This window comes from Pezoporus flaviventris, unplaced genomic scaffold (genome assembly GCF_033815535.1).
Source record: "Pezoporus flaviventris isolate CSIRO_AGI_PZ_B2104156 unplaced genomic scaffold, CSIRO_AGI_Pfla_v1 ptg000252l, whole genome shotgun sequence".
In the NCBI taxonomy this organism is placed as follows: domain Eukaryota; kingdom Metazoa; phylum Chordata; class Aves; order Psittaciformes; family Psittacidae; genus Pezoporus; species Pezoporus flaviventris.
The window spans coordinates 356138-383036 of record NW_026892799.1 but is presented as its reverse complement, the minus strand read 5'-3'; the positions used below and the strand labels follow the sequence as shown (position 1 = coordinate 383036).

At 55.5% G+C, this 26899-nt stretch overlaps 1 protein-coding gene and 1 long non-coding RNA gene across 2 annotated transcripts; one reads left to right on the top strand and one right to left on the bottom strand.

Annotated features, from left to right (window-relative positions):
- The first annotated feature begins 87 nt into the window (after positions 1–87).
- Positions 88–18081, top strand: PLXDC1 (plexin domain containing 1). The gene is made up of 14 exons (XM_061442722.1): positions 88–191; positions 1165–1289; positions 3096–3239; positions 3316–3385; positions 4226–4348; positions 4479–4597; positions 5439–5538; positions 7116–7211; positions 10549–10630; positions 12843–12903; positions 13735–13870; positions 15362–15397; positions 16471–16631; positions 17727–18081. Exons 1-14 carry the CDS (start codon positions 137–139, stop codon positions 17844–17846), a joined length of 1428 nt encoding a protein of 475 aa, XP_061298706.1. The 5' UTR covers positions 88–136; the 3' UTR covers positions 17847–18081.
- Positions 18082–18341: 260 nt separating this feature from the next.
- LOC133263086 (uncharacterized) lies at positions 18342–18905 on the bottom strand. Its single transcript, XR_009741440.1, has 2 exons — positions 18714–18905; positions 18342–18441 (listed from the first exon to the last, which is right to left on the bottom strand). It is a non-coding gene; the product is annotated as an uncharacterized LOC133263086 (long non-coding RNA).
- Positions 18906–26899: the final 7994 nt, after the last annotated feature.

Sequence of the window (26899 nt, the reverse complement as noted above, 5' to 3'; positions counted from 1 at the left end):
CTCCTCTCCCGCTCCGCTCCGGGTGCGCGGCTCCCGCGGGTCCCGGTTGATGGCGGGGCGCTGACACCCCCCACACCCCCCACACCCCCCCCCAGCAGCGCCGGCCCGAGGGGGGGCCCCGCCACCCCCCAGCACCATGCGCTGGGGGGGCCTGATCCTGCTCTGCCTGCTCCGCGCGGCGCTGGGCGCAGGTAGGGGGCTGCGGAGGGGGCGAGGGACCCGAGGGGGGGGTGCAGCGGTGGGGCTGGGGAGGGGGGGGGCTGTAGCCCCATTGGTGGGGACCCCCCACCCCCCCCCCTCGTGGCTGTGGGTGCAGATTTGGGGGGGGACAACACTGGAGCCTCTGTGGGGTCCCACTGAGCCCCCAGCATCGGCGAGGGCTGGGTCCCCCTCAGTGCTCCCATGGGGACCCCCCAGCACTGAGCACCCTTTCCCTTACCCGGGGGCTGCCGGCTGCCCCCCCCCTCCTTGCCTCAGTTTCCCCTCCCAGAGGAGCTGGGGATAGAACCCAGCCCCATGGGATGGCTCCGAGCTCCTCAGGCAGCAACGAGCTCCCTATGGGGAAAAGGGGGGGGACCCTGTCCCAGGGGTGATGGAGCAGCCCCCCCCGGTGTCCTGGCTCCATCGGGAGCAGCAGGGAAGTGCCATGGATCTCTGCAGGTCTGGTCCCAAATGGCTTGTTCACATCCATCCCCCCCCCAATTCCATGTTTTCCATCTACCTGGGGCTGGAGCCGGGCGGGGGGGGGACACAAAGGAGGTGTTTCTTTAGGACATGGATGCTCCGGGTCCGGAGACCCCATTGCAGCCCGGGTTTGGGGATGGGTGGCTCTGGACCACGGCCACTGGTGCTGGTGGTTGAAGCTGCATCTTCCCCAGCCCCAGCCCCTCGTGTGGGTGTGAATGAGCTGTGGGGTGTCCTTACACCACCCCCCCCCCCCACGGCAGCTGTCCTCCCACGGCCATGGGTGTCCATCACCCATCCCTGCACCCATCCCTCACCCGGGGAGCCCTTCTCTTTGCCTCCATCATTGCAGCGATGGGGGGCTGAGACCCCCCCAAACTCGTGTCACCCAAGCAGAAGCTGCCTTGCTGTGGGGGGAGGGTGTTGATCCCATTGTGGGACCCTGATAACCCATCCCTGTGCCCCCCCCCTGTCCTCCAGGACACCCCCTTGGGAGCCCAGCGATGGGTGAAGGCCCAGGGAGCGAGGGGACCCACATCAGCCAGGACCTGGTGGGGGGCAGCTTGGCCATCGACACGCTGCCTGCCAATGAAACACGGATCGTGGTGAGTGCCCCCCCCCCAGCGGGATCCACCCTTGGGAAGAGGGAATCTGGTCCCCCCCAAGGCAGGATCCAGCCTGACCGCTGGGAGCTATTTCCAGGCTGGGCAGGGAGATGTTGGCTTGGATCTAATGCATGGGGCTGGATCCAGGAGGGTAATTAGAGCCCAGTGAGGAGGTGCCCTGGGCATCACCCCGAGCCCTGTGGTCATCCCTTCCCACCCCGAGGAGCTGGAGATGCTCCACTTGCCACATGTGCAGGGGGATGCTGCCATGGGGCTCGAGGGGTGCTGGAAGCTGATGGGTTTGGGATGCAGGAGCTTGCGCTGCTGCAGCGGCCCCTCCTGGGATATCGGCCCTGGCTCCCCCATCCCAGCCCTGCCTAATTACCCGCCCTCAATTAGCTCCTGGTTATTTGTGTCCCTTGAAACCGAGGGGATTTGCCTGGCGCTGATCCCGACGGGATGGGCTCATGGGATCGCAGGGTACCGGGCTCTGGATGCGCGGCGGAGGTTGGCTCCTCATGGACTTGTCCTGGTGCTTTTGCCACTCATGGATTCAATGGGATTGGTGCCTCCGTGGCCTGGGGTGGAGGGGAGAAAGGGCTGGGGCTGGTCCTGGAGCCCCAGCTCGGGAGCAGCAGGGATGGAGAGGGGCCAGAAACCAGCAAAGTCGCTGATGTGGAAGCGTTTAAAGGCAAAACCCAAGCAGCCCAAACCCAGCCACGGAGCCGCAGGGTGGGAGCGATGGCACTTGGGCTTCCCGGAGGAAAAGGCAGCAATTCCCTGCTGGGGCACTCGGAGCCTCTGCATCAGGGTCAGGGGCATTGCTGCATCTCTCTGCGTCCGGCCCATGGAAGGAGGGTGCCAGCCCAGAGGGGTTTCCCAAAGTATTCCAGGTTTGGAATGTTGGCATGATGAAGGATGAAGGGGGATGTGCTACCGGGCATCCCCAAGTCCTGCCCAAAGCACTGCCCCACTCACTGGTGTGTCCAAAGCCTCTCCTCTCTCCATTCCTGCTGTATCCAAAGCAAGGTGATGGATGAGGACACCCAAGTGAGTCAGCTGCTCCGCAATCCCAGCCCTTGACTCTTTGGAATACATCGGGAAGGCCTGGGAGCAGGAAGGGGCTGTAATTGCTCTCTTGGGAATAACACAGGGCTTTACTGCCTCATTTTTACCCACTGAATCCTGGGCCGATGGGCCATTCCCTGCCTCTGGCACGGCCTCACATGGGGAATAGGTCCCTAGGGAGAGATGCTGGGGTCTGGCTGGGGATGTGCATCCTCCAGCAGGTCCCTGGCTGGTTGGAGATGGCTCTTGCTGCGTGCTCCATGCTCTGGTCTGCTTGGGAAGGGGGTCTGGGATCCTGGGAATAGCAAGGAGGGGTCTGACCGCTCACATGGAGCCGTGTCCCATCCCATGCTGCCGGGATGCAGCCCCGTGTCCCCATGCTCAGCCCCTCGCTCCCGCTCTGCTGCTCTCCCTTTCCTCTGGGTTTCCCCATCCTCACTTGTTGGCTTCACTTCCCGTATGTAATTCCCAGCCCTGGCTCGGGAGCAGGATGTTTTCATCCCAGCAAGGCTGCATCTGCTCCGCTGAGGTCTCTCTGAGTCACGGCTCCCTCCTGCCAACCGGCCCCTGCTCTCAGCTGTCCCATGGTGTTCTCTGCACCTTCTCCTACTGCTCAGAGCCCTTCGCAGGCTTCACACCGGGCTTTGGGTGCTGGTGGGTGGCTGAGATGGGGTCCCTGAGCCCTGCCTGGGGGTCTCCATGGAGCCAGCCGGGTACCACCGTTCCTTGTCGCTGCAGGAGGACAACCACAGCTACTACGTGTCGCGGGTCTACGGGCCGGGTGATGCTCGTCTGAGGGGGCTGTGGGTCGACTTGGCCGCGGCCAACAGGAGCCAAGTGAAGATCCACGGGATCCTCTCCAACACGCACCGACAGGCATCGGTGAGCCCCGACCCATCCCATTGCACCCCAGCCCACGTCCTGGGGGACGGGCTCTCACCCCATCTCCATCCCATAGAGAATCGTCCTCTCCTTCGACTTCCCTTTCTATGGCCACCTCCTGCGGCAGGTCACGATAGCGACGGGTGGTGAGTTGGGATGGGGTGGGGTCAATGGGATGGGGTGGGATGCGATGGGGTCAATGGGATGGGGTGGGATGTGATGAGGTGAATGGGATGGGGTGGGATGCGATGGGGTCAATGGGATGGGGGGGGATATGATGAGGTGAATGGGATGGGGTGGGATATGATGGGGTCAATGGGATGGGGTGGCATGCAATGGGGTCAATGGGATGGGGTGGGATGCAATGGGGTCAATGGGATGGGGTGGGATGCGATGAGGTGAATGGGATGGGGTGGGATGTGATGAGGTGAATGGGATGGGGTGGGATATGATGGGGTCAATGGGATGGGGTGGGATGCAATGGGGTCAATGGGATGGGGTGGCATGTAATGGGATCAATGGGATGGGGTGGGATGCAATGGGGTCAATGGAATGGGGTGAGATGTGATGGGGTCAATGGGATGGGGTGAGATGTGATGGGGTCAATGGAATGGGGTGGGATGCGATGGGGTCAGTGGAATGGGGTGGGATGCAATGGGGTCAATGGAATGGGGTGGGATGTGATGGGGTGCCTATGTTCCATTGTCATTCCCATAGTGCGAGGATGTGGCTCTGAGGCTGGCTCCAGCCTTACACAATCAATAGGGTTGGAAGGGACCACTGGAGATCATCCAGTCCAACCCTGAGCCCTCGAGAGCCCTTTGAGCTCTCTCCCTGCACCCCAAGTGTAACCCCAGCCCTGCTGCTGGTACCAGCGGCTGCGGGGATGCAGGGGAGATGCTGCGGGAGGCAGGGCAGGGAGATGGGGGTCAGAGGAGGGAAGGAAGGAGGGGACGGGAGCTCTTCACCCTCCTCTGCCCGCTCAGGCTTCATCTTCATGGGGGACGTCATCCACCGGATGCTCACGGCCACGCAGTACGTGGCTCCCCTCATGGCCAACTTCAACCCCAGCTTCTCCCGCAATTCCACCGTCCAGTACATGGATAACGGTGAGTCCGGCTCCGGCCACCCCAGCGCGCACCGGAGCGGCTGCCGGAGCATCCCGGCTTCCTGCTCCGTCCTCACGGAACGGGAGCAAGCAGAGGGGAAGGGGTTGATGCGCTCTGGTGTCTCCTGCAGGGACGGCGTTCGTGGTGCAGTGGGACAAGGTCTATCTTCAGGGGAAGGAGGAGATGGGGAGCTTCACCTTCCAGGCAGCGCTGCACAGCACCGGCAGGATCGTCTTTGGGTACAAGGAGGTGAGAGGTGCTTCTGCTGGGGAAGGCACAGCAGGAGGGGCCCTGTTGTAACCATCTACACACCGGGGCTGGGCATTCCCGGTGCCACCAAAGCACCAGAGACATCTGCAGCAGCACCGGGAGCAGGGTCCATCACGTCCATCACGTCCATCACATCCATCACGTCCATCACGTCCATCACGTCCATCACGTCCATCACGTCCATCACGTCCATCACGTCCATCACCCCCATCACCTCCATCACGTCCATCACGTTCATCACCTCCATCACGTCCATCATGTCCATCACGTTCCTCACCTCCATCACGTCCATCATGTCCATCACGTTCCTCACGTCCATCACGTCCATCACCTCCATCATGTCCATCACGTTCATCACCTCCATCACCTCCATCACGTCCATCACCTCCATCACGTCCATCACCTCCATCATGTCCATCATGTCCATCACGTTCCTCACGTCCATCACGTCCATCACGTCCATCACGTCCCTCACCTCCATCACGTCCATCACGTCCATCACATCCATCACCTCCATCACGTCCATCATGTTCATCACCTCCATCACCTCCATCACGTTCCTCACCTCCATCACGTTCCTCACCTCCATCACGTTCCTCACGTCCATCACGTCCATCACCTCCATCACGTCCATCACCTCCATCACGTCCATCACATCCATCACCTCCATCACGTCCATCATGTTCATCACCTCCATCACCTCCATCACGTTCCTCACCTCCATCACGTTCCTCACGTCCATCACGTCCATCACCCCCACCACCTCCATCACGTCCATCACCCCCATCACCTCCATCATGTCCTCTCTCCCTGGCTGCAGGTCCCCGTGCCGGTCCTGCAGATCAGTGCCACCCAGCACCCCGTGAAAGCTGGCCTCTCCGATGCCTTCATGGTCCTCAACCCATCTCCTGATGTGCCTGGTGGGTCGCTGGGCTGGGGAAACCGGGGAAGGTTGGGGCAGGGAAGCAGTGGATCCCGCAGGGATGCCACAGTTCCCCTGGGATCACAGCTGGGGAAGGAGAGATGGGATGTCCTCCCTTGGGGCACTTCAGGAGGATGCACTGCTTGGCTTCATGGTGCGGAGCAAGGAGTGTGAGGAGATGTGTGGGGCTCAGCTGCATGGACACCCCTCATGTCCTACATCCCCTGGTGCATCGCTCTTTGAAGTCCATTTCTCTTTGGGGTCCATTTCTCTTTGGGTCCATCTCTCTTTGGGGTCCATCTCTCTTTGGGGTCTATTTCTCTTTGGGTCCATCTCTCTTTGGGGTCCATCTCTCTTTGGGGTCCATTTCTCTTTGGGTCCATTTCTCTTTGGGTCCATTTCTCTTTGGGTCCATCTCTCTTTAGGTCCATCTCTCTTTGGGTCCATTTCTCTTTGGAGTCCATCAGTATTTGGGTCCATTTCTCTTTGGAGTCCATCAGTATTTGGGTCCATTTCTCTTTGGAGTCCATCAGTATTTGGGTCCATCTCTCTCTGGATCCATCTCTCCATGGCCAAGACCACCATGGCCCATGAGCACTGTCAGCTTTAGCCAGGTGCTGCAGGCAAGAGGGCTTCATGCGCGTGCTTATTCCACACGTGAGCTGCAGGCATGGGCTGAGCTCCCCAAAAAGGCTCTTCCAGCCCCAGCCTCCTGCTGCTGTCGCTTTCCCCTGCTATTTATGGAGCTCCACGTGCTTCTCATTCGTCACCCCCTTACAACAGTGAACCTCAGCCGGGATGGATGTGCCTCCATCCCCGTGGCTTGTGGTACCTCCTGCCTGCCCTAAGGGGTGAGGGGAGAAGAAGTGCAAGAACTGGGGTCAAAACCAGCTCCTGAGGTGAAGAAACGAGGCTTGAAGGGAAGGAGAGGAGGGGCCAATGCTCTGTCCTGCTCATCCCTTGGGCTCTTTTCATTCCCCTCCCATGGAAGCGTGATGCCAGAGCAGCATCTTGGCTGGTGTCACCACGTGAATCCAGATCAGGGAGAAGAGGAACGTGGGAGACCCTTCCAGGCCCGGGATGGTGGGGAAAGAGAAGGAAACGGGGAAGGAGGAGGCCGTGGGGAAGCGGCTGCAGCAGGGGTTGGTTCACAGCCCCATGAGTCACTGAGGAGAAATGTGTTTGTTTAGAGCGATGCTGGCCTGGACCACGGCCACCTCTGCTCAGGGACAGGGGCACAGCGAGCTCCAAGCTCCTCCCAGCAAACAGGGATGGGGAGCTCTGTGTCCCGACATCCCTCTGCCCCGCAGCGCATCCTGCATCGCTCCCTGGTTGGAAATGCCCCTGCTCATTGCAGACGGGATGGAGGATGAAGGTCGCTTCCAACCCAAACTGTTCCGTGATTCCCTGCAGCCTCCATGCACTCTCCTCTCCCACAGGAACAACCCCAAGACCTGGGGCCACCTTTGCCTTCCAACTGGGAGGCGGCAGCAGCGGGGGACCCCCCTTTGCAGGATGGAGAAGGGTGCTGAGGGGGGTTCATGCCCCATCTATAGCCGAGGCTCCGTGTTTCAGAGTCCCGCCGCCGGACCATCTACGAGTACCACCGCGTGGAGCTGGACACCAGCAAGATCAGCAACCTGTCAGCCGTGGAGTTCACCCCCCTGCCCAGTGAGTCAGGCACGCTTGGGGACTGCAGGGATGGGGCAACGGGACCCTAAGAACACTTGGGGACCGCAGTGATGGGGCAATGGGGCCCTGGGAACACTTGGGGACCTCAGCGATGGGGCAACGGGGCCCTGGGGATGCTTGGGGACCGTAGTGATGGGGCAACAGGGCCCTGGGGATGCTTGGGGACCGTAGTGATGGGGCAACAGGGCCCTGGGGATGCTTGGGGACCGTAGTGATGGGGCAACAGGGCCCTGGGGATGCTTGGGGACCGTAGTGATGGGGCAACGGGGCCCTGGGGATGCTTGGGGACTGCAGCGATGGGGCAACGGGGCCCTGGGGATGCTTGGGGACCGCAATGATGGGGCAACAGGGCCCTGGGGATGCTTGGGGACCGCAGCGATGGGGCAACAGGGCCCTGGGGATGCTTGGGGACCGCAGTGATGGGGCAGTGGCGCCCTGGGGATGCTTGGGGACCGCAATGATGGGGCAACGGGGCCCTGGGGATGCTTGGGGACCGCAGCGATGGGGCAACGGGGCCCTGGGGATGCTTGGGGACCGCAGCGATGGGGCAACGGGACCCTAGGAACGCTTGGGGACCGCAGTGATGGGGCAGTGGGGCCCTGGGGATGCTTGGGTACCACAGTGATGGGGCAACGGGACCCTAGGAACACTTGGGGACCGCAGTGATGGGGCAATGGCGCCCTGGGAACATTTGGGGACCGCAGTGATGGGGCAGTGGCGCCCTGGGGATGCTTGGGGACCGCAGCGATGGGGCAACGGGACCCTAGGAACACTTGGGTACCGCAGTGATGGGGCAATGGGGCCCTGGGAACACTTGGGGACCGCAGTGATGGGGCAATGGGGCCCTGGGAACACTTGGGGACCGCAGCGATGGGGCAACGGGGCCCTGGGGATGCTTGGGGACCGCAGCGATGGGGCAAGGGGGCCCTGGGGATGCTTGGGTACCACAGTGATGGGGCAACGGGGCCCTGGGGATGCTTGGGGACCACAATGATGGGGCAACGGGGCCCTGGGGATGCTTGGGGACCACAATGATGGGGCAACGGGGCCCTGGGGATGCTTGGGGACCGCAGCGATGGGGCAAGGGGGCCCTGGGAACACTTGGGGACCGCAGCGATGGGGCAATGGGGCCCTGGGAACACTTGGGGACCGCAGCGATGGGACGATGCAGCTGGGGTGGTGCCCTGAAGGGTGTTCTCCTCCTATGGTTTCACCATCAGCTACAGCAGCCTCCTGTGTGGAGCCAAGGGCAGGAGGAGGCAGGTTCAGTGGGTACCGGGGTTGTGTGGCTGTCACCCACCAAGCGATGGCTGGGAGCTATGGAGGGAGGGTGAGCATCAACCAGGGTCCCCCACTTGTCCTGAAGGTCTCTGAGTGGCTGTCACTGAACAGAGAATGGTTTGGGCTGGAAAGGACCTTAAGATCATTCAGTTCCAACCCCTGCCATCTCGTGCCTACAGCCCTGTTTGGGTTGATCTCCATATCCCATGTGTGTGCCAGGCTGCCTGCTCCGGAGCCACGATGGGAGCCTGGGATGCAGCAAAGCCCAGCGGGCACGGGAAAAGCTGGGAAAGGAGGGGTCTGCAGGCAGTTTCCCTTCCCTACCGCTCAGCACTCCCCACTAAGCGATGAGAGCCGTGGTGCCAAGCACCATGGTCCCAGGCCACGCTCCATGCCGCTGCCAGCACCATACCTCATGTGGGGTTGATGGCTCTTGCTGCTCGCCAATGGATCCCCTTTCACCCTAGGCCTTTAGTTCCTTCTTCCCTGCTCTTCCCAGCTGCCCATCCTGCAGACCTCCTTCCCTTTGCTCCACAAGCTGCAGCTCATCCCGCTGGACACCGGTTCACTTCAGGTCTGCCTATGAGCAGTTCTGGATGCCTCCACACACAGATGGAATATCTCGGGATGCAGCCCCATTTTTAGTGCTGGGATCCAAGGACACGTGCGAGTTGTCACGAAGCCCATGGATACAGAGCAGGGAGGGAACGTGTCCAGAGATCCCAGGGTTATGGATGGGAACGGCCTCCCTAGGGCATTGGGTGACTGTCAGCAGCAGCAGGGTCACCGCAGAGCACATCATAAATAAGCACCCAGCAATAACCCTATTTCTTCTCCTTAAACCCTGCTCTTTCGTCTTCCCCAGCAGGCAGGGATGCTGAGAGCAGCATCTCCAGTGGAGCCACAGGACTGGGGGGAGCTGGAGGCCTCTTCTTCTCCTGGGGGCTTCATGGTTAGGTTCATTCAGGGCAGGAGGGCAGGTGTGGGGCATGGAAACCATCAGTTTCTGTGGCTTTTTGTGACAGACCACCTTTTCCAGCCAGGGTTGGACTCTCCAAGCAGGTCAGCCTCTGCAGATGGAGGTATTCTTGCAGAGCTACATACTATGGACACAGCAACAGAGGGTTAAACTGTCTGTATCGCTCCCTTCCTTCTGCTCAACACCCTCTGTGCAATAGAAGTGCTGTAAGTCCCAGATGTGATTTACCTCCCAGCCAAACAGGATGGGAAGAGGTTTGCAGATGGACTGGGAACTCATCCTGCTAGAGAGGTGTCTGCAGGCCCATAGCAGAGAGGCTGGGTTAGAGACTCACCTGCTGATGCTTTGGGTCTGCCCACAGCACCAGCACACAGTGGATGCTCCTGTGCAGATGCTGCTGGGACACTGAATGGTGCCCGTGCAGATGCTGCTGGGTCACTGGATGGTGTCCGTGCAGATGCTGCTGGGACACTGGATGGTGCCCGTGCAGATGCTGCTGGGTCACTGGATGGTGCCCGTGCAGATGCTGCTGGGTCACTGGATGGTGCCCGTGCAGATGCTGCTGGGTCACTGGATGGTGCCCGTGCAGATGCTGCTGGGTCACTGGATGGTGCCCGTGCAGATGCTGCTGGGTCACTGGATGGTGCCCGTGCAGATGCTGCTGTGTCACTGGATGGTGCCCGTGCAGATGCTGCTGGGACACTGGATGGTGCCCGTGCAGATGCTGCTGGGTCACTGGATGGTGCCCGTGCAGATGCTGCTGTGTCACTGGATGGTGCCCGTGCAGATGCTGCTGGGTCACTGAATGGTGCCCGTGCAGATGCTGCTGTGTCACTGGATGGTGCCCGTGCAGATGCTGCTGGGACACTGGATGGTGCCCGTGCAGATGCTGCTGGGTCACTGGATGGTGCCCGTGCAGATGCTGCTGGGTCACTGGATGGTGCCCGTGCAGATGCTGCTGTGTCACTGGATGGTGCCCGTGCAGATGCTGCTGGGTCACTGGATGGTGCCCGTGCTGATGCTGCTGGGTCACTGTGTCTCCTCTCTCTTTTACAGCCTGTCTCCAGCATCAGAGCTGTGAAATGTGCGTGAGCTCGGAGCTGACCTTCAACTGCAGCTGGTGCCACGTCCTGCAGAGGTACCAGCGATGGGTTTCCTCCCCACCTCTTCTCTTGCTCACGTTCCTATAGCTGGGAGTGCAAGCACAGCTCCGGGTTTGGCTCATGGGCTTTTATTACTCTTTTCCTTTCTCTGGTGCTTTCTGGGGCTGCTCTCAGGCTCACAGCCCTGGTGATGCTGTGAGCTGGTCTCCAGTTACAAGCCATTGAAAGGAGACATTTCCCAGCCCTGGGGCTTTCGGTCCTGCCGTCTCAGTGCAGCAGCTGGAACAAGCTGGGACCAGAAGCAAGATTCACATTTCTGATGTGAATCAGCAAGTTTAAATGCGAGGAAACTTGTCCTGCTTTAGGCTGTGATTTGAGCCTGAAGTGCAGGGCAGGGAGGCTGGGATGCGCTCCAGCCTCAGGTAGGTCACAGAGAGGGGGATGCTTCCCGTGTTCTCCCTGTTGGGGATGAGACATAGCAAGGGGAGGGCTATTGCTGCTGGTTTAGGGGTGCACAGAGGATGCAGGGATGAGGCTGGCCCTGCCATGCAGCATCCCTGCTCCGTGCTCTTCTTCAGCGTGATGGGGAGCAGGAGTTTAATGAGATTCTGCTGAAATCTGTATTTGGAGCTCGTGGCAGGGGAGGGGACCCAGTAACACAGATCCTCACAGGCGGCACAGGATCAACCAGGGAGGCTCAGAGGCTGGGCCCCTTCCCCAGCCGCCTCCTGCAAGGGCAGCGTGGTTCAGTGTGGTTCCCCCCTGCTGTAGCCCTTCGGATCAGAGAAGGGGATGCTCTTGCAGCTGAGATGTGTGAAAGCAGATGTGGCTTTTGTAGCAAAACCAAACCTGGGGTTGGTCAGTGGCTCAGTCTGGGTCTTGTTTGGGCCAAAACCTCAGGGTTCCAGAGCTTTGCTATCCTGCTTATTCCAAAGTCATGGTGTTTGCAAACCCCAGCTTCCAAAACCGAAGTCACTGTTGCTCATGTTTCATAGAATCCCAGCCTGGTTTGGGTTGGAAAGGACCTTAAAGCTCCTCCAGCTCCAACCCCTGCCACGGTCAGGGACCCCTTCCACTGGAGCAGCTTGCTCCAAGCCCCTGGGTCCAACCTGGCCTTGAGCACTGCCAGGGATGGGGCAGCCACAGCTTCTCTGGGCACCCTGTGCCAGCGCCTCAGCACCCTCACAGGGAAGAGCTTCTGCCTAAGAGCTCAGCTCAGTCTCCCCTCGGGCAGGTTAAAGCCATTCCCCTTGGCCTGTCCCTACAGGCCCTTGTCCAAAGCCCCTCTCCAGATGCTTGCCTGTGCTGGCTAAAGGCCACGCTTCCCACAGCCGTAACTGCGTGTTGGCAGCTCCATCCCGAGGAGCTGAGGTTACACACGGCCAGGACACATGGCGAGCTGGAGCAAGCCTGCTGCTCTCTTGCTGGCTTTCAACCAGGTTGGCTTTGCAAAGCCAACATGATCTTTCCCAAGGGAATGGGTCGGGTGGCTTCCAGGGAGTGAATGCAGTGATTTAACCCCAGCGTTAACCCCGTACCTCACCTCTGGACAGTGGGGTTTGTGCTTTTGCTTTTGCTGAGCCCATAACTCTCACCGGAACAGCACCTTAAGCAAAGATCCCAGCGACTCAGCAGGACCTGGAGTGGGGTTTTTGTGGTTTCTCCTCCTTTTCCTGCTTGGTCGTTGGGTAAATCAGAGCTTGCATGAGTTCTGAACCCCTGATTCACGGCTTGGTGTCCCCAGAGACCTCCCAAAGGTCAGAGTGCTCCTCCATTCCCTCTCTTTCTGTAGGGATTTCTCGAGCTGGTGTTTTCCTGAGCTCATTTATAATTCCTTTAATGTGTTTTTCCTGTGCAGATGGTGCTGGAAAAACCCCACAAAACCCTCGTGGAGATCACGGCAGGGTCCAGGGAATGGAAAGTCCAAGTCAGGCCATATATTTTTCCCAGTTCTCTGCTTCTCTGTTCCCCTTGGAGAAGCGGTGCTGACCCTTTTCCTCCTCCGTGAAGAGGAACATTGGGGTCCTTCCAGCACAGCTGTATTAGGAGATACAACATCCCCATGTCAACCTGTATCTCCTCTTTCCAGCCCTCTGTTATTTGTCTGAACACCCATCAGGGCAGCATTTGGGACTCTTGGGCGGCTTGGGAATCCCTACCAGTGCCCCCCCAGCAGGCAAAGGAGCTTTAGCATTGCCGTGTCCCTCGAATTCCTCTGGCCCAGGTTAATTCTGCTCTTGCCCACAGATGTTCCAGTGGCTTTGACCGATACCGTGAGGAGTGGCTCTCCTATGGCTACGGGCAGAAGGTGAGGCTGGGGCAAGAGTCACTTTTAGGTCCTCTGCTAGGAGGATGATGCTGATCTGCAGCAAAACCAATGGCCACATCCCCTAAAAGTCACACTCGGCTCCACTTAACCCACACCTGGAATAGGCTGAGCATCCCTTTAGATACCCCTTTCCCGTTAGAGCAGGACCGCCGATCCACTTGGGTGTCTGTATGGGAATGGGTAAAAGCTGGTCCATCTCACACAGGGTTTGCTTTGCTGCTGTCTTGCTTCCCTGGTGCTGGGTATTCAGCAGAGGTGCAGAGACCTCCTTAAGTTACCAAGTGGTGCAGTCGGAGTGCTCTGGGATGTGTTTTTCTTCACCTTCTGAAGCATGACTCTTACTCACTCTCGAGCATGAAGGAATTAATCCTTGTGACTTTCTTTGCTCTCCAATTATCTCCACGCTGGATGAACCAGTTTCTTTGTCTCGGAAAGATCAGCTCTAAGGAAACATCTGGTTCTGCTTTGGGTTGCTTTTCTTTCTTTCTCCTCCCTCTGAAAACCCAGCTTTGTTTCCTCTTAACCGAGAGGCTTGAGTGAGGGGAAAGGGGGTCACAGGACCTATGTAAGGTCACCCAGTGATGCAAGAAGGTCAGACCTTGGCCTGCTTAACTGGTTCCCAACCTTTTCCTCCTCTAACCCCTAGGTCAGCCCCCTCCATACTTCTGGACCACATCCTCTGCTTCCACTCCAGTGTTGGAAGCCCTCTTGCTCGGTAGTCCCAAGCCTGGGAAGCGGAGTCCGGTGCCCACTGATGCTCCTGCTGGAGGAGAGCAAGGGCAAAATGGCTCCTGTCTGTTTCCTTCCCAGGCTGAGGAGAAGACCTGTGAGGATTTAGCAGCCGGTGAGCACTACTCAGCACCTCCCGAGAGCTCTTCCTCCCCGCTGGATGAGGACTTCACCACCTCCACGTCCTCGCTCTTCATTGACAGCCTCACTACAGAAGGTAGGGACCAGCGCGTGGGTACCGCCTCCCTGATGCTTACCCCACTCCAAAGCCCATTCTTATCCGGTTAAATCCAAGAACAAGCAGGTTTTGAAGCACAAGGGTTGGGGAGAGTACAGGAGGCAATGGGAAGGAAAAGGTGAGAGGGGTGACGTGGCAAAGGAGGAGAGGAAACCCATCCGTGGGGAGAGTCTTACAGTTGCATTGCAGCCAGTTTGGGTGTTCGAGAAGGTCCACAAGCAGCTGGTACCTGGTGGGGAGAACCCCAGCATCATAGCAGGGGTTAATACAGTATATAGGGCTCCTGCTTTTAATGTGCTTGGTCTTAGCTGGTGGCTCAGGGCTGCCTGGACAATCAGAGTGGCAATAACACAGGGTTGTGATTGCCCTCTGCTTGGGAATGGTGTTGATTCCAGCGCAGGAAAGCTCCACACAAGGCCCTGAGTGTCCCTCGAGACACCCATGGTCTAAAGCTTGATAATCCTATTAAGACAGGGCTGGCTCCTCGGATCCTAGCGGCAGGTATCACTTCCATTTGCCTGCTTAATAGTCCCTAAAGCAAACTGCTAATTAGACTGAATAGAAAGGAGCACTCCTAATTGTCCTTCAGCAATGGGAAGGAGCTGGGTGGGTGAACGGAGCCCGTGCTGACAGAGCTGACTTTGAAAGGAGCAATTAAAGGGAAGGGGGGAACACGACACCAGGGCTGAGATGATTTCCCAACTCATCGCCGGTTCTTGGAAGAAGAACAAGAGGCTTTTCTGGGACAGAGCCAGGCATGGAGCTCATTTGTGCTCTTGGAAGCAAACACTCATCCAGCTGCATCAGGCAGCGAGCTTCATCTGGAGAAGCACCGCCAAGGAAGCAGAGAGGACGAGGATGGAGCCACCCCCTGCATCCTCCTCCCCATCTCGCTGGAGCCGCTCATGGGGGTGTTTGTGGATGGGCCATGTGTCAGCGTGGAAGCCAAGCAGTGAGATTCCAGCTGGACACGTGAGGGTGCTGATGTGGAGCCCGTCAAGATGCTAAGCCTTGTGTGACATATCCCAGTTCTTCCAGAATGAGATTGAAAATGGGATTGGATTTTGGGCCTCCACGGAAGACATCTATAATGTAACACCATCCCCTTGATTTACTCGGGCTGTATGGGCACCATGACTGAGAACTTGCTATAAAGAAGCCTTAATTTTCCTGTGAGGGTGCTGAGGTGCTGGCACAGGCTGCCCAGAGAAGCTGTGGCTGCCCCATCCCTGGCAGTGTTCAAGGCCAGGTTGGACACAGGGGCTTGGAGCAAGCTGCTCCAGTGGAAGGGGTCCCTGCCCGTGGCAGGGGTTGGAGCTGGAGGAGCTTTAAGGTCCCTTCCAACCCAAACCAGGCTGGGATCCTGTATTAGCAACTCATGGCTGCAAACACCATAGTGGGAGCGGGTGGGAAGCTGCAGAACGTCCTCGGTGCCTCCTAACTTTATTTGCCTGTGTTTTGTTCTTTCAGATGACACGAAGCTCACTCAGTACGCAGGCAGTGAAGGTAAGGCCTTCATCCTCCCCCTGCCTGCTCCCAGGCATTCCAAGTGAAATCAAATCCAAATCCACCGGGTGGAAAGGGTGGGCAGCTGGAGCAGAGAGGATGGAGTCAAGATAAGGCTCCTCTTGTCCTTACCCTGATTAGTACCATGGCAGAGAGTGGAAAGTGAGAGTCAGGCCAAATCTCTTTTACCCTGCTGCTGTTTGTCTGCTTCTCCCGCTTAGCCCTGCTGTGCAAACGAAGATGATGAGTTTTCTCTTTCCACGTAATTCCCTTTCCCTGCAGTTTTTGCACAGACAAAGTCCCTTTTCCTTTTGAATTTCCTCAGCTGTGCCAAAGAGCAGCGTAAAGTCCAAATATGAAGTGTTCTTCAGCCCAGCTCTGCCTTTTTCATCCCTGTTCCAATGAATCCTTTCTCACTCAAAGTCTGCTCATCGGCCCCAAGGGCAGGGAACCAAACTGTTGCCTTAAGGCTCTGACTAATTCCAGAGTATGGGAAGGATCTGAGCCCTCTTCACCCGATGTCAGGTTTGCAAGCACTGTGGTCTGTGCAAACCCCGAGCCCATTCCGCTCACCTGGAAGCAGCTCAGGGAAGTTAAACTGGGCGCAGGATGGGCTCCTTTGCAGGCACAGGGCCCTTGGAATGTTTCAGCTTCCCAGTTGCAGCCAAACTGCTCCCCAAATGGTGGCAATGGCACTGTTCAGAAGTGCCACCTCCATCCTCTTTTGTATATTCATAGCTGAGGACCGAGGGCAAGGGAGGCACAGCTCAGCATATGGCTAATGGCTTTCCAGCAGAGTGAGCAGCCAATCTATAAAGCATACGGATTGGAGATGGGGTTCTGCATGGTGCTGGTTTAATCTGCCTTCAAACCAACCCCCCTGTATCCTCTGGAAGGGATGCTGGAGCCCGGACAGCCCTTTGGTGCCTCCTCCCCTCTCGTGAGCCAGGCAGGAGCCGGTTGAGGTGCTCAGTCTTACGTGCAGAGCTCTGAAAGCTCTTCCCTTGCTTTTCCCTTCCTTTTTCCCCGAGGTCCCGGCACAGTTCCAGACTGAAGTGACCCCTTTCTTGCAGGGCTGGGAAGCAGCCTTCCTTCCAAGCAAGCCAGCGCCCCGATCCACACTGGCACCATCGTGGGGATCGTCCTGGCCGTGCTGCTCATCGCAGTCATCATCCTCGCTGGCATTTACATCAACAGCCACCCCACGTCCACTGCTGCCCTCTTCTTCATTGAGGTGAGTGCAGAACCTGATCCCTCGCCCGGTTCCCTCTGCTATCACCCCAAATCCCAACCTTCTACAGGAGAGCAAAGAGGAGCGTTGATGGAGTCCAGACTGGGTTTCTTTTCGTGGTCCTACAGTCAGAGCTAATCTCCCAACCTCCAGCTGATGATGTTTTAAACTTAGGCTCTCCCCTCCCACACGGTGTTATTTTGCTCCCTTTCACATGCTCTCTTTCACACATTGCCTTTTCTTTTCCCCCATGTGACGTTCCCCTCTTCCACCTGCTTGCAGGAGCCGTCGACACGCAGTCGGAGGGCTCGCTTGGAGCCACGACATGCTTGAGCTCGCTGCCTTTTGAGTCACCCAGCTGGATTCTGGGGACTAAAATTGTCAGGTTTTACTGCTAGGTGGCACGCCATCAGCTACTGTGTAAGTGGTGGTGTGAAGGCTCTAAAGAGAAGGTTTTAATTCACACAATGATGGGGGTCCAACCGTCTCCATCTGCTGTTTAAAGCCAGAAGACCGCTTGCTGCAGGATCCCAAGGCAGGCAGAAGTGGGCTGAATCCTGGCGTAGGAGCTGCTGAGGAGGGAGTGAGCAACACTGAACCCTCAGCCTTTCCTTATCGCTCCCTGGCTTTTTCCTTGAGCACTTGGCTTTGCTCCATGTGCCCTGTTTGCAAGGGAATTGAGCTACGTGGCCTCTACCAGTCTAGCAGCACTTGGCAGTGTTGGATGCATTCACCTGCACCCAGCTGGGATGGGGCAATGCAGTCGTCCCTGCTCTGCTGATAGAGGACACACAAAGCTGGCTTGTGTGGGGTGGCCGTGCTCGGCTGCTGCCCCGGGCACAGCGCATCCTTGTTCTGAGGCTGATGTGAGGTTTCACTTCAAGCTTCCATTTCCTGCCCCATTTTAACCTTAGCAGTGGGTCAGCTCAGCGAGATGGATGTGTTGGGATGAACGGGGTTAAGCACGAAGGTATTTGTTAGCATTTATTACTTCCACAAAGACTGTTCTTGTTTCAGGACCAAGACTCCAACTTCCCTGCGGGCTTGGCGTGAAGGGCTCTGCCATAGCTTCTGATGGCTCTTTGTTTCTGTCCCCAGCGAAGGCCACATCACTGGCCTGCCATGAAGTTCCGAAATCACAGCAACCACGCAACGTACTCCGAGGTGGAACCAGCCAGCCAGGAGAAGGAGGGCTTTGTGGAAGCAGAACAGTGCTGAGCGTTTCTTCCCCCCCCCGCACCTCAAACCTCCCATGTCTCAAGTGTTGGAGTCTTCTGTTATCCTATTGCAAAGTCTTTCCCCTCTTGGAAAAGAAAGAGCGAGTAGAGGCAAAAAAAGACCCAATGGAGCATTTGAAGAGTGAGGCGGGGTGATGTGGGGCTGGATTTACCTGGATTCCTCCCGGGATAGCAGAGCCTGCAGGGATGGCAGTTGGCTGTGGACATTGGACTGGCTGTAGCCCTGGATGCGGGGTGGAAAGAAGTGCACTCAGCTCTTCAGCTCACAGTGGGGTTTATGGTTTGTGGCTGGGTTTTTCCCTGCTGTGTTGGCTGACCTCTTCCCTCCTCCACCGGGAGCCTTACAGGGGCAGCAAAGGGGGAAGAAATCTTGTTATGGGCAAAACATGAGGTTGCCTCAAGCAGGAAGCTCTTGGAGACAGCAAACCCGATGCTTTTTGCTGCCTGCACTCAGGAAAGCTGGGCTGATTCGCTCGTCTCCATGGAGAGGCTGGGGAGGTGCTGGTGGTGGCCCAGGAGAGGTTAAAGCTGGCTCCCAGGGCTCACCAACCCTCTCCCATCTCCATCCCTTTCTCCTCTCTCCTATCTCCATCCTTGTCTCTTCTCTTCCATCTCCATCCCTGTCTCTTCTCTTCCATCTCCATCCCTGTCTCTTCTCCCCCATCTCCATCTCTTTCTCCTCTCTCCCATCTCCATCCCTTTCTCCTCTCTCCCATCTCCATCCCTTTCTCCTCTCTCCCATCTCCATCCCTTTCTCCTCTCTCCCCTCTCCATCCCTTTCTCCTCTCTCCCCTCTCCATCCCATTCTCCTCTCTCCCATCTCCATCCCTTTCTCTTCTCTCCCCACTCTATCCCTTTCTCTTCTCTCCACTCTCCATCCCTTTCTCTTCTCTCCCATCTCCATCCCTTCCTCCTCTCCCCCCTCCTTTTGTGGCAGGCAACATTTAGCTTTGTCTTTGCAGCTGAGAAGCCTGCAGCCTTCAACTCCCTGCCTTCCCCTCCTTTCAAAGCAACAGCTTCTACCCCTTGCCTGGGAGAAAGGGAAACCTGCTCTGTCTTAACAGCAAAACCCTGCAGAGGACTCCCCTTCAGGATGTTTGTGAGCCAATGGCTCTGAAGCACTTTTTTGGCATCTCATTAGTTTGCTATATCCCTAATGATAACCCTTGCCCTAAAGCAGACAGTGTGATTGCAGACAGCTTGGATTCCTTCAGAACACACCCTGGTGCTGTGGCCACTAATCCGGCAGGAACAGAGTGGGATGTGGTGGAGGAGGATGGGGATAGCGCACGAGTGAAACAGAGTCCTCCCACAGGCTCAGTCCTGCAGGGAATCCAAACGCCTCCGTGGGCAGGGCACATAAATAAGGAGTGAAGGCACACGCTGGTGGCTTCACCCCATCGAATATCCTGGGTTCAGAGCCTTCTGGAGGCAGTGGATTGCTTCTACTGGTTTATTTTGCCTGCCATAGGTCCCTGGTCTGGATTTGTGCACAGAATGATTCCAGCCTCTGACCCTAGCAAAGGGCTCAGACACGAGACCTCTCAGGGTTTCCTACTCCTTCTGTGCCATCGAATTCCACACTAAGGCTATACTAAGACTATTCCATACTAAGGTTATACATACTGCCCCCTGCTTCCACAGACAGAGCTTGGGCTCTAAACTGAGGAAAGCTCCTGTTAAAAACAAAGGAGGCCAAAGTCCAGTGGAAGGTAAAGGTTTCCTTCCCCCAACAAAGGTGTTGGGTGTATGGGGCCTTTTCCCCCTTTTTTAATTAATTTTCTCTTGATCCTCATTTATTTATTCTGATAATCATGGGTTTGGTGCAAATTTCCTCCCCCGCCTGGTCCAGCTGCCATTGGTGGGGGATGCTGCCAAAGGCAAGGGCTGTCTAGTTTGTGTTTTCCTTCTCATCTGCTGACTCCTATAGCCATTCAAGACAAATACGGCTGCTTTGTGGCATTTACACCCAGATTCTACTATCTTCTACATAGCCACTAGGGAGATATGGCTCATCTTATGGCATAAAGGCACCAAGATGCTCAAACTGGCTAAGTCAGAGTCGCGCCGAGTTGTTCTAGCCCAGACAAAGTCTCTCTTTAGACATAGTTTGACGAGAAACTTTATGCCCAAATGAAGCTTTCAGCTGGAAGGTTGCCTTTCCCCCTGTATCCTTGAAGGAGAAAGAATTCAAAGGGATGCTTTCATCTAGTTTATGCCCAGGATCTGATCTCCTTTGAAATGATTATGAGCTGGTAAGGAATTTGCTCTGGATTTTACTCTTTTCAAATAATGGCCTTGGTTTGCTTGTTTTTCTGACCATGCACACATAGGAACAGGAAGATTTGGGGTACTCCTCCTCATCCACAAGCCCTGGAAATGCTGGGTAATATCCAAGGGTTCTGAAATGCTGGGAATTTGAAAGAAAACAGACTTTAAATAATGTATAAAGCTGTGTAAACCACTGGGGCATTACTGCAGCCAGGGTCTTGGAAGGATTCAGAAGAGGATCAGGTGCTCAGGTGGAGAACAACAACATCCAAGTGCCTTGCACAGCAATGGCTGAGATATGGGAAACACCTGCATTGAGGGGAGAGGCCAAGTTCTGAGTGCCTGGAGGGAAAAAGACCGTTTCAAATGGTTCTTTTTCCTTTAAGGAAAGAAAGAAACCAAAGCAGGCTGTTCTGCAGCCATGCACCAGATGTTTGCTGTCTCTTCCACTGAAGAATATAGTTCAGGGTACTGTCAAGTAGAGCATTAACAGCTCCAATTCATCATCTCTAAGATCTTGGGGTAGAGTAGATAAAGACGTTTCTGCCCATAGTCGTGCTCTGAGCTGAAGGTTTGGAGCCAACCAGCATCTCTCAGTGCCCAGCCTGGAGAAGCAAGGCGCTTACATTCTGTGTCTCAAGGAGGGTAACATATTCTGTCCTGCCTTTTGATGTGAGGTCTAGCTCTGGGCACTTGAAGTTCACATCTGGGAGAGTGGAAGAGAAGAGGTTGTCTCTTAAATTCAGGAAACCCCAATGGTAACGTTGCCAATGCCTAGAAGAAAGAGAAAAATGCCTTTGCCATCAAGAAGTGCTCCTCTAAGGTTGAAGAGAAGAGGGTGGCTGCAAGTACAATGCCGGCTGCACCAAGTCAAAAGCATCAGGATCAATATCCCTGTCCTGTCTGTCAAACTCTGACTTCAAGATGCTGGTTAATCTTGCTAGTCTGGAGTGCTGGAGCAAGAACAGGATGATGGGGACTACAACATAAAAAGAGTTGGATTTTGCTTTGAATCTTGGGGCTTCTCTAGCCACATCCTGGGGTTTCCCTCTGGGTTGGGTTTGGGCTTGCTTCAGCCTGCGTAACATACGTGTGCATATCAACCTGTGTAAGTTAGAGCTCTCATAGGGGCTGCTGGCTGTGCTCAGCCCAGTGCTCAGCTGGTTAAAGATGCAAACCACAACCAAGTGCTGTGGCTCCTCATTTGTCTCTCCAAGCACCCTGCAAGTGCTGAGTGTGTCATTGGGCATAAGGCAGAAAATGCCATCAAGAAGCTGCCCCTTGGCCACTCAGCAAGTGGGCAAACACAGCACAGGGCTTGTCAGAGACCAGCGTGAGGTGGGGTCTGCTCCTATGGAAGGGAGGCTAAACACCCCTACCCCCCCATTTTTGACATCAGTGGGAGCAGGACCCTGATCAAAACATATTCTCTTAATAACTAAAGGCCTATTTTCCACATACTTGAATTTACAGCACAGCTGGACTATTTTGAGGGACTAAAGGCACTTTAACTGTCTTTTAATGCAAGGTATTTACTATGGAGTAGCTGCATGGAATACAGTCTTATTATTAAACAAGAAAAATCTCCCTTTTGGACTGCTTTGTTTTCAAAATAAACCATGCAAAAGATGACTGCTCCGATTATGTGAACTTCTAGGAGTGATTTTCCTCTTGTATTCTCTTAATGGATGCTATGAGAACACAAAGGTTTTTGAAGACGTCCTCTGCTGCCTTAGCAATAAGACATCATTATCAGGAGGTGTTCCCAGGACATAGCTGGGATAAAAACGAGTGTAATTGGGGTTTGAATCAAGGCTATAATTTGCTTGGCCTGGTTTTGACAGTAGTTAAAACCCTGAAGCACTTTCAGGGTCATTACCTGGAAGCTCTGGGGAGCACCTCTGTGTTTGGGCTTCCTTTGCTACTGTACATGAAAAGTGTGAACAAACTGGCACGATGCAGCGATGAAAGGAGATGATGAACTGTAGGGAATGGCTTTTGTGCCATCGATAGATTGATTTCTGTGGGAGCTTTGACAGCACTGCTCCTGTGTGTTACACCCAGAGTAGCTGCTAAGGGCACAGCCAGGACTTACGCATATTCCATGCTCTTCCCCTGCAAACTGCTGTGTCACGTAGAAATAGCCAAGCTGGCACCAAAACTGGAGCAGTTGGGTCCTGCTTCACACCCTCTACAAGAGAAAAGATCATTAGAGACACACTGAGAGAGGATGATGTGCACAGGGGACAGAGCTGTCATAAAAGCAGCTCCTGGTATCCCAGCTGCTTGGCTGTGATGTGTGAACAGGAACACACCATGTTCCACCTGGGGCTGTTTCCACTCCCCAGCCTGGGGCTGTTCCATAGCATCTATAGCTCCCATTCTTGGCCTTGATGCTCCTCGAGGACCTAAATCCTTCCTTTTCGAAGCAGAACTTTGTCCCTGCTGGCTACAACTGTGCTGCAGTATTGGAAAAAGGGGCAATGTATCTGCTTCTTCCCATTTCCCCATTGACCTTCCCCAGCCCCTCACACCCTGCCCATCCCCTCTTCCCCAGAATTCTTTTCCAGGCTGGAAACAACCACAATAGGGACAGCTAAGAGTTAATTCCAGCCTCAGAACAGAATTCAACTATCCCAATGCCTTGTTCTATTTTTTTCCAGCAGAAAAGTAGCAGATACATAATTAGGAACTGTATATATATATTCAATTTATATATATATATACACATACATATATAAGCAAATACCCTATAATATATAAATAAGCAGAAATATAAATAGCCAGCTCTCAGCAAATAGGTTTCATCCTAAATGGTTTTCAAACCCTCTTCCAGAAACAGGGGAAAAGGGGGAAATACCTGATCCATTACACAAATGAACACGGGTTTGTGCCCTGGCCAGGTAACCTCAGCTCCAACAGGATGCAGACCCGGAATGGAGAGCATGGTGAATAAGCAGGGAGCAGATTGCTCTACAAAAGGGCCCGTGGGTGGTGGAATAAAACCTCAAATAGATGCACAGCTTTGAAGCTGCATTTGACAAGGGCTGGGGAATGAAGCTTTGGTCGCAATCGGGAGCAGGGAATGAGGGCTCCTCGACTCCTCACTTGGTTGTATATTGAATGTCTTTGTGTTGCTTCGCTTGGGAAGGAAGGATGGGAATAACTTCCTTTGTCACAAACAAATTGTAAATGGGCTGGGATTTGTGAGATACTTACAGAGGCTTGGGGGGAAAGGGGTGTTCAGTGCAGGCTGGAATCACTTGCTAAGGTGACTGCAAGTATCAGGCACATCCATCCCAGGAGCTGGTGGTTTCCATCTCTTACACACACTAAAATGACTTTGAAGTCTTAGGCAGAAGCTCTTCCCTGGGAGGGTGCTGAGGCGCTGGCACAGGATGCCCAGAGAAGCTGTGGCTGCCCCATCCCTGGCAGTGTTCAAGGCCAGGTTGGACACAGGGGCTTGGAGCAAGCTGCTCCCGTGGAAGGGGTACCTGCCCGTGGCAGAGGATTAGAACTGAATGACCTTAAGGTCCCTTCAACACAAAGCACTCTGTGAGTCTATGGTTTAATGACATGCTCACACACAGCACATTTACCTCCGAGCCTCCTATAGGTTTTAGGTGCCCAACAGGCTCATGCCCACTGCCACTGTTTCTGTCCCCAGCAGGAGCAGAGCACCAGAGACAGAGCTGGTATTTTTACCGGTTACATCATGATGCTCACACGTTTGGTGTAGGCAGGGCAAGGATAAATTAGGTACACAAGGCAAAGCCCCTCCTGCATAGAATAAGCCGTTAGCACTCCAAGAGAACCATCACCCGAGTTTAGAGCAACTCAATTGTATATTTCCCTTATTAACTTTCATCCTGTCAGCTCAAACCAGTTTACAAACAGCGACGAGATTAGAGCCTCAAATGGAAGAAGAAATCAACCGTGACTCAGTCAACCAATTTAAACCAAACAGGAGATAATACTTTTACCCCGGAATGCAATTAAACTGCAGAACGCAGTGGTGCTGCTGTGGTCCTTCATTATGCCCATCACTATGGAGTTAAATGTAGGTCCATCACTGCATATTAAACATGTTTGGATGTGGGTTTGGACACAGGAAACCCTTAAACCGCTGTCAGGCTCCAGAAAGCTGTAGCAAAATATTCCATACGTGCCCCATTTTATTATATTCTTTCCCCAAGCAGTGGGGGAACCACTGGAAACATTGGTCCGGGCATAAATGAACACGTCTGAAATCCTTTATCCCGGCATTCCTGGAATGCAACTCTCTTGTGATGGAACAGAGGCACAGACCAGGAAACAGGCGTGGGGATGAGGAGGAGGAGTGAAGGGTTAACAGAGGCACAACCCAGCTGCAGGAAGGGGTAGTCGGCAGGGATACTGCTGGCTGTCTCCCACATGGCAAAAGGAACAGGGATACTGCAAGGCTTTAGGCTGTACGTAGCTGGTGCTGCCCCGCTGTCTGCTCAGGCTGTGATGATGCCTTGGAGGCACGTTTGTCTAATTCACCTCCTCAGCAAAAATCCTGCCATCGGGATTCCATCATCGTAATTCCCACTCTCGACGCCGTTCCTTTAAGCAGCATTATCATTTATCATTAACACCAAATGATGCCGTACCATTCCTCATTCGGTTTGGCGTGACCTTTGCTTCGTTGCTATTCCAGTTTCGCTAAGGAAAGCTCTTCCTCCAATGAAGTTCCAACCCAAACAGTCTTTGAGGGGGAGAAAACCCTACAGGGAGCAGTCCTTTAATCGAGCTGCAGCCCTCTGCTGCCATCGTATGGGAAGTGCCTTGGGAGCAGCAGGAAAACCTTTCCCGAGGGTTTCACTCACTTATCCCCGACAGAAGCAGTTATTTATAGGCAGCTACCTCCGAGGCAGGGTTTGTAAAAGGAAATCGTTATTTTAAACGAGCTTTTTAGTGAATACCAACTGCTCGCTGCCCTACACAAAGCACGGCGGCTTGCCACGGTGTTCGCATCGCAGCACCACGGGCCAACGCTGCTTCACAGCATGAGCATCCTCCCCGCTGCACAGCGATTCCCAACTGCTTGGTGCACGCAGCACAGCCTCTGCTAACTGATGTTGTGCCATGGGTTTGATTTACAACGCTATAGCTTTGTCCCAAGACATACAGGAGACCTTAGAGCAGCTCCAGTACCTAAAGGGGATACAGGAAACGTGGAGAGGGGCTTTGGACAAGGGCCTGTAGGGACAGGACAAGGGGAATGGCTTTAACCTGCCAGAGGGGAGATTGAAACGGCAGGGGTTGGAAATGGATGAGCTTTAAGGTCCTTTCAACCCAAACCGATCTGGGATTCATTCCGTGATTCCATAGGCGTCCTAAAACCCGTAACCCGCAGAGATGCTCCTGGTGGTACCCATGTGCCCACACACAAACCCCACAGCACTTCAGAGCTTGTCATCAACCACTCACCCCGGTGGGAGGCCCGCGGACACCGAACCGCCGCAGGAGCCCGTTCGCCCCACAAGGAGCCCGCTCACCCCACAAAGAGCCCGCTCGCCCCACAAGGAGCCAGCTCGCCCCACAAAGAGCCGAGGCCAGCCTCGAACCCACAGCCCCACCAGTACAGCCCGCCGCTGCTGACATGGCGGCCCAAAGGCGTTAATTATTCACGAGGGGGGCGTGGCCACGCCGCGCTCTCCGGCTGCGGATTGGTGGGGACCTCATTAATTATTCATCAGGAGGCCGAGGCGCTCCCTGGCTTCCCACCCCGCTTTGAAAGCGGCAGCGGGCGGAAAGGCGGGAAAGTCATCCTTACAAACTAATTAGCATGAAATTAAGTCATTAATGGCTTATTAAAGCACGGTAATGGCGCAGCCCCGCAGCAGCACCCCTCGGCTGCCCCCGGGCACCGCAGCCCTCCCGCCCCTCCCATTGACAAGCTGCATTGGTTTATGTCAGTGTTGGCAAGCACGTCTGCCTCACAGTAACCCACACAGACCCACTTCAGCCCCCGAGGGAGCGATGGGTGGCTGAAATCATGCTTTAAATGATGAATTGATAATAATAATAATATAATAATAATAACAATAATAATACTCTTTTCCTCTCCCCCCCCCCTCCACCCCACACCCCTGTGGCTCCCCTCAGACGCAGGCGCCCCGGCCCTGGGGGGCTGTTGAGGACAGGGCTCATCCCTGAGGTAAAACATGGCTCCTATGGTGCTCTTTGTAAGCAAGCATCAACTTGAGACCTTCTTTAGTGCCTGGGGGAGGTTTGGGGGTGCAGGTCCCCCTTTTTTGGGGAGGGGGGGGGGGCTGGGGGGGGGGGGTGGAGGGGAGCGCGGCCTAGCTGGTTCTTCGGCCTAAAGGTGTGTCATGGCCTGGCTAAACCCAACCCGAAGGACAAGCATAACTTACTGCATCGATGAGGGCAAACCCAGCGTGAGGGGAGAAGCAAGCAGGGGTCGGTGCTCCCCCTCCATGCAGACCCTGGAGGGGAAGGGTCCTCCCTCCCCGCAGCCGCCATGAGCAGGGGCAGGCTTCCCTCAGCTCTGCATTGGGCTCATGGCTACCCCTTCCCGAGGTGCTTTCAGTCCGCGCTAGCAGCCCCATAGAAGTCGTTTAAGGACGTAGTGAGGTATTTAAGATGTAGTTATGCCTTTAGCATAAGGGAAAAGATAGGGGTTGTGCACTGTGTGTGGGCTGGGGGGGGGTACGAGGACAAGCAGGGCCCTCGAGGTTTGTCCTCCCTCACTTGAACCCGTGCCTTTGTGCACTG

What these genes read in the sequence shown, in the direction of transcription:
- PLXDC1 (XM_061442722.1), top strand. Translation starts at nt 137, where the DNA reads ATGCGCTGGGGGGGCCTGATCCTGCTCTGCCTGCTCCGCGCGGCGCTG. An exon ending in CCGCGCGGCGCTGGGCGCAG is followed by an intron (nt 192 to 1,164) that starts GTAGGGGGCTGC and finishes CCTGTCCTCCAG; the next exon opens with GACACCCCCTTGGGAGCCCA. An exon ending in CCTATGGCTACGGGCAGAAG is followed by an intron (nt 12,904 to 13,734) that starts GTGAGGCTGGGG and finishes TTTCCTTCCCAG; the next exon opens with GCTGAGGAGAAGACCTGTGA.